Genomic DNA, 6,433 nt, shown 5'->3' with positions numbered 1-6,433 from the left:
AAAATTGTGACCGCCTCTGTGATACACACTTAAGAATAGACAAACTCGCCCCCAAGCTCTCTCTCGTTTCCAGTGCTGGGACAAGTGGCTGCGGGGCCCAAGCAGGGGCCAGTGGGCCTGGCCCAGGCCCTGCTCGGGCCAGGCCATGGCTCCAGGATGACCATCCCCCCAGCAGGGCTGTAGGCAGCCAGAGCGGCTCGGTTCCCACCCCCCCCCCCTCCAATGCGGCCAAGATTTCAGCAAAAGCAGCACCGCTGTCCGGCAGAGGTCAGGTGACCAACAGCAATAAGCCACATTCCAGCTGCAAGGCCGAGGTGAGATTCACCCTTTTATTGCTGTGAAGAGCTGAAAACCTGAGGGAAGAGAGAGGGGAGATGCTTAAAGCTGAAATTCTGTTGTAAAGCTATGATGTATCAGAGTATCCCTGCCTCTGCGTCCCCTTGGAGTGGATCCCACTCAGCCCGGTCAGCTCCGGACGCAGTCGGCTGCGGGGGCCAGCCTTCGGACTCCGGGAGACCAGAGGTCTGGCTCGTGGGTCCTTCCACAGGACCGCTGAGATGGAGGCAAGCGGTGGAGGGAGGAGGCAGACTCAGATCTGGGTTAAAACTGGAAGTTTATTGAGCCCTCGGAGACGAGGTCCCACCTCCCAGGAATACGCAGCTCTGAGCGAGCTCAGAAGGCACTTGCGGGAGGTTTTATGGGGGGCTGGTAACAAGGGAGGGATCAAAGGAATAACCAATCAGAGGAGGGAAGGGTGTGGTGAACAGAATGAAAGGCGCATCAGGGGACCAACCGTGGGAAAGGAAGGGAGGGATCATTTTCTCCTAGCCAATCACACGACACTCCTGCCAGAACTTTCTAGAAGCCTGGGCGGGGTGCCAGCACGATTGGCAAGGGCCAGGGAGGAGGCAAAGCAGGGAAATAGGGTAATTGACAGCAAACTGGGAGGATATAAACTGGGTGGATATAAAATACTAAACTCGAGGGGAGACCCGGACTGAACCAAAGCATAACATACTCCCACATTTCCCCCTTTTTTGTTTTTTATGATGATTGAAATTCAGGTTGGGGACAATACTCAGAGTCTGGATATAAGTCCCCAAACCACTGCAACTCTGGGGCCATGGGCTCGTGCTCTGATTCCGGGAGAGCTTCGGCCTGGCCAATGTCCACGGGGGAGGGGGAGCTTGTAATCAACTTAAACAACAGTCTTCTGAGGAGTCCGAACATAACCAGGGTAACCAAAAAGACGAAAAACAAAAGCAGTCCGGTCCGGAGAATAGACACTGTCCATCCTGATAGTCCCCACCCGTTGAGGATGCTGCTGAGCCAATCACCCGTCTCGCGTTGGATCTGCAACACCATGGCCTGCATCTTGTCGAGGGTTTTGTGGATGTTCTCCGCTCTTGATGACAGGTTTAGGCAGCACAGCCCTTCGAACTCCTCACACTGGTGGTCATGGAGGAGGAGTAGGAAGTCGATAGCGGCCCTGTTTTGTAAGGTGGCTTGTCTGGTTATTTGCTCGTCTTTTAGGAGGTCACTCAGGGCACTTGAAGTAAGATTTGCTTGTTTGACGACCCAACATTCCATATGCCCTAATTCCCCTAAGGCTTTGGCTGCAGCCACCCACGGCAATAACATGGAGATTGCAACCCCTTTTGGTCTGGCCCAATGAACAACTTCCGAGTCACAATTTTGGTCCAGATTTGAAAGTTCACGTTTTCGAATTGCCAATTCGGAAGTCCTATTTCTTTTCCTTTCCCAATCATGCACTAGAGTTTGGTTGGGCGTCAACAGCGTCAAGCAGCCAATGGTACAAGGGCCTCCTAACAGGCGAGTAGGGATGCCTGCCCACGCCCTGTCACCGCAAATAAGGAATAGTCCTTGGGGTAACCCTTTCGGATGTGACCTATGGGGATTGTCAGTGGTCACCCCGCTGACGGCCAGGCACCATTTGTCTGCCCCATAGTCACGACGGTTCGGGGCTATGTTTTTAAAAGCCTCCCGATCCGGGGACAACCCGAATTGAAATTGGACACAGTAGTGAGCCGGGTAGGATCCCAAGAGATCTAGCTCTTGAGGCTCACTACTGGTCCTCGAGAGCTGGGGCAGCCATTTTTCCAGGGGGTTATCGGTGTTGCGTTTCCCCCTGTGGTGCCAGCTGAAAGGGGGCCATCTCCAATAGGGTACCCGGGGACGGTGCAGGTTGACAGGTGGCTTGACGACAGTAGCTTTACTTGCGGGCGTCGTCAAAGCCTGCGCGGCTTTGAGCTTTTCAAGGAGAGATGTAAACTCCTCTCGCCCAAGAGGGATCCCTACCAGACATGTAGCCATCGGGTTTTGGGCCGCGGCTGTGGACAAACATATGTAGTCCTGGCCCATGGTCCGTGCCGGGACTGACCATACGTTTGCTGCCGGCTGGGGAACAATCCACAGCGATACAGGCCAGGGAAGCAGCTGCAAGATGATGACCAGCTGCAGACTTCTGGCGATGGCTCGGGCGGATGGTGCAGGATCCATCTCCGCTGTCTCCAACTAAAACAAACTCAAAGAGAACAATATTAAAACAAGGACCTATCTGGGGTAAAGTTGGGGTCCAGAGGGCATGGGGTCAGCCTACCCCGGTCTTAGGGGTTGCTTGACTTCCTTTTCCAGCGGGACGGGAGACACACGGTTTCACCCACCTCGATGGGATCCACCTAGGGCCCTCGGGGGTGGATACACAAGCATATCCCTTCTCCCACGTGATTAACTTATGGGGGCGCTGTATCTCCCGAGTCTCCGGGTCTTTGATCCACACCAGAGGCTTCTCCTTCATTTGCAGCTGCCAAGACCCTCCAAAGTGCCGCACAATCGGCGGATTCAGGTTCTCAAAGGCACAGTTAAGAAAATTTAACGTAAATAGCGCCCTTGAGAGCCTGACAACCGGGGAGTCTAGTTTTTCTGGGGACCTTTGCCGTTGTAACATTCTTTTGATGTTCTGATGAGCCCTTTCTACGATGGCTTGGCCTGTTGGGGAATAGGGGATGCCCGTTTTATGTTCTATTCCCCATTGCTGCAGGAAGCCCCTGAACTCCTTAGAAGAATACGCAGGGCCATTGTCCGTTTTTATGACTTTGGGGATGCCCAGGGTAGCGAATGCCTGCACCAAGTGCCTTCTGACATCACTAGCCCTTTCCCCTGTGTGGGCAGAAGCAAAGACGGCACCGGAGAAGGTGTCCACTGACACATGTACGTACTTCATCCTACCATCCTACCATCGAATGAAGTGACATGTGTCACATCCATCTGCCACACCTCGCAGCTGCTAAGTCCACGGGGATTAACGCCGGTGCCAATGGCGGGAAGAGCTAACTGATGGCATTCTGGACATGCGGCCACGATTGCCCTGGCCTGGTCATGCTTCAGGTTGAACTGCCGGACCAGGGCAGGGGCGTTTTGATGAAACTGCCGATGGCTGATTTTGGCCTGCTCGAAGACATCTGGAATTGGGGCCATCACGGCTGGCGCAGCGAGGGCATCTGCCCTCCTGCTGCCCTCCGCGATGAACCCGGGCAGGTCCATGTGTGACCTGACGTGCATCACATAATAGGGTTGCTCTCGGTGGGAGACTAGATTGACCAATTTCGAGAGCAGCTCATATAAAGCTGTGTTGGAGACCTCTTGCAAGATGGCATACTCGGCCCTGGAGACTACTCCTGCAACATATGCGGAGTCGGTTACTAAATTTAGGGGTTTGGGAAACCTTTCAAAAGCCCTGACGACTGCGTCTAACTCAGCGACTTGAGGTGATCCTTCCACCTCTTTAATATCCGCCTCCCACTGCTGAGTTTGGGGGTTTTTCCAAGTCATGACAGACTTGTGAGAAGCCCCAGACGCGTCAGTAAAGACGGTTAAGGCCTTTAAAGGTTCCTTGCTCCGAACACTCTTTGTACTTAACTCAAATTGAATTTCCGAATTAAAAATTTTGTGGGCTGGCCTATGTAAAGAAATTTGGCCTGTGTAACCCTCCAGAGCAAATTGCAAGGCTTCACAATCCTGAAGCAGGCTCTCCAACATTGCTTTAGTAATTTGGCCCGTCCGCATCCTAATTGGTACGTGGATGCAGTCAAAGTCACATCCCGATAATTCCCTGATCCGGACTCCAGCTTTCCGGATCAGTTCAGCCATCAGCTCCTGTGGCCGCGTCATCCTCTTGGACCTGTTATGACTGAGGAAGACCCACTCTATTATCAGGAGGGGGTCCCCCCAGTCCTGGTCCTTCTTGCTCTTCCTGTTGTCTTCCCATTGGAAGACAACCCCGTGTAGGTGCGGCAGATTGCCCAGGATGATGAACCTGAACGGCAAGTCAGGCCTGTACCTGCTTGCCTGCCTGGTGGACATCAGGTGTTGCACCTTCTCCAAGGCTGTCCGTGCCTCTGGGGTAAGCGTCCGGGGAGAACTAAGCTCCTCTCCCCCTTTCAACAAATCGAAAAGGGGGGCTAGGTCTTCATTAGACAGACCCAGCCACGGCCTTACCCAGTTTAAGGACCCACACAGCTTGTGGACATCCGCCAATGTCTTGATGTTCGTTTGAATAGCCAATTTTGCGGCACAATGGTCCGCTTTGTAATTTCAAGGCCCAGGTATTTCCAAGGTGGCGTCCTTTGAATTTTATCTTGTTGGAGCTCAAACCCTGCAGCAACCAATACTCCGATTGTCAGGTCAAGCACTGTCGCAAGCATGTCATCATCGGGGGCACACACGAGGACATCATCCATATAATGAAGGATGATGGCCTCTTTTGCGGCTGCGCGTACTGGGGCAAGCAAGGAAGAGACATACCATTGGCAGATGGTCGGGCTGTTCTTCATGCCCTGTGGCAACACCTTCCAATGATATCTCTTTCTTGGGGCTCCTCGGTTGATGACCGGAACCGAGAAGGCAAAACGTGGGGCATCGTCAGGGTGTAGAGGAATTTGGAAGAAGCAATCTTTAATATCAATTACGGCCAAATTCCAATTTTAGGGGAGCATTGTCGGGGACGGCATCCCTGGTTGGAGAGAGCCCATGTCCTCAATCTCATTATTAATTTGGCGAAGGTCCTGGAGGAGCCGCCATTTGTCTTTGTTAGGTTTTTTAATCACAAAGACAGGGGAATTCCAAGGGCTGTTAGTTTCCACTATATTCCCCTTCTTAAGCTGCTCCTCCACGAGCTTCTCGAGCGCCTCCAATTTCTCGCCGTAGAGCGGCCACTGTTCTATCCAAACTGGGCAGTCCGTTTTCCAAGTCAATTTCTGGGTAGGGCGCTCCTCAGTGACCGCTGCGCAAAAATTCTGTGGGGGGTCAGGAATGTCAATAGTGACTCCCCACTGCTGCATGAGATCTCTCCTCAAGAGGGGTTCCTTGTAATCAAGTACGAACGGACGTATATTGGCCAATTGTCCGCTCGGCCCCTTAATTTGTACGATGCTTTTAGATTGTTTCGCCAATTGGATGCCCCCTACACCTTGTACGTGCCCTGCCACGTTCTGCAGTTCCCAATGTGCCGGCCATTCCCGTGTAGGAATGATCGTCACATCTGCCCCTGTGTCCAGAAGTCCCTTAAGGTGGAGGACTTCTTCCCCTCTGTTGATTTTGCAGTCCACCCTCGGCTTCCCTGTTCCTATTACATGGGTGGCACACACCATTGAGTGTGGCCCTCCTGCAGGGATAGCCTGGGCGACCATCTGCCCTCTGGGCAGAAACAGAGGTGGACGGACACAACGTAGCCAGAGAACGGGTCCTTCGGAACTAGATGTCATTAACCCCGGAGCGACTTCGATCTCTGGTGGTGTGCAGTTAACATCTCCAACGATGACATACCTGTCTGGGCTCTGAATTCTCGCCCCCAGCTCACCACCGGTGCTCACTGGTGCGGCGTGCCACTCGCTGTCCTTCAGGAGGAGCGGTGTCAACAGCTGCAACCTGAAAGAGTTGTCGGAGAAAGAAGTCAAGTCAGGCTGAATTGTCACATCCGACAGATTGGTCTTATCACACCCTGCCCTCCCCAACCCCTCCTCCCCCTCGCGTCCCATCCCTTTTTTATCTTCACGCGGGGCGGGCGCACGCTCCCCACTCAGTTTTTTTGAGACTCGTTTACAAGTCCCCCTAACCCCTGTTCCTTCTTAAACTGATGGAATTCTCGCTTGAGTGGGCAGTCCTTGGTCCAGTGCCCAGGTTGATTGCAGAGGAAGCAGGTGTTCTGGGTCTGCTGTTGTGGCTGCCTCCGGGCGTTCTTCGATGGAGGTCGGACGCCTTGGCCTGTGGTTCTCCTCTGGTCCGCAGCAGGGCGTGGTGTAGCTGCTCCCACAGAAGCCATTCCCCAGAGTCTTTGCTTGTCCGAGCCGACAGGTTGCAGGTGCGGCGCTTTCGCAGCGCAGACTTCTAGCATAGCTTGTATTGTTGGCGAAGG

General features: G+C 53.5%; 1 protein-coding gene across 1 annotated transcript; it reads right to left on the bottom strand.

Moving 5' to 3' along the window:
* Nucleotides 1–596: 596 nt before the first annotated feature.
* LOC116441580 lies at nt 597–6,012 on the bottom strand. The gene is made up of 2 exons (XM_032103635.1): nt 5,845–6,012; nt 597–2,535 (listed from the first exon to the last, which is right to left on the bottom strand). Exon 2 carries the CDS (start codon nt 2,518–2,520, stop codon nt 1,045–1,047), a length of 1,476 nt encoding a protein of 491 aa, XP_031959526.1. The 5' UTR covers nt 2,521–2,535; nt 5,845–6,012; the 3' UTR covers nt 597–1,044.
* Between the last annotated feature and the right edge of the window lie 421 nt (nt 6,013–6,433).

Source organism: Corvus moneduloides, chromosome 3 (genome assembly GCF_009650955.1).
Source record: "Corvus moneduloides isolate bCorMon1 chromosome 3, bCorMon1.pri, whole genome shotgun sequence".
NCBI classification, from domain to species: Eukaryota; Metazoa; Chordata; class Aves; order Passeriformes; family Corvidae; genus Corvus; species Corvus moneduloides.
The sequence above is the reverse complement of the archived record's forward strand: the minus strand, read 5'-3'. Positions and strand labels throughout refer to the sequence as shown.

Coding starts and splice junctions, on each gene's coding strand:
- LOC116441580 (XM_032103635.1), bottom strand. CDS start 2,520: ATGGATCCTGCACCATCCGCCCGAGCCATCGCCAGAAGTCTGCAGCTG.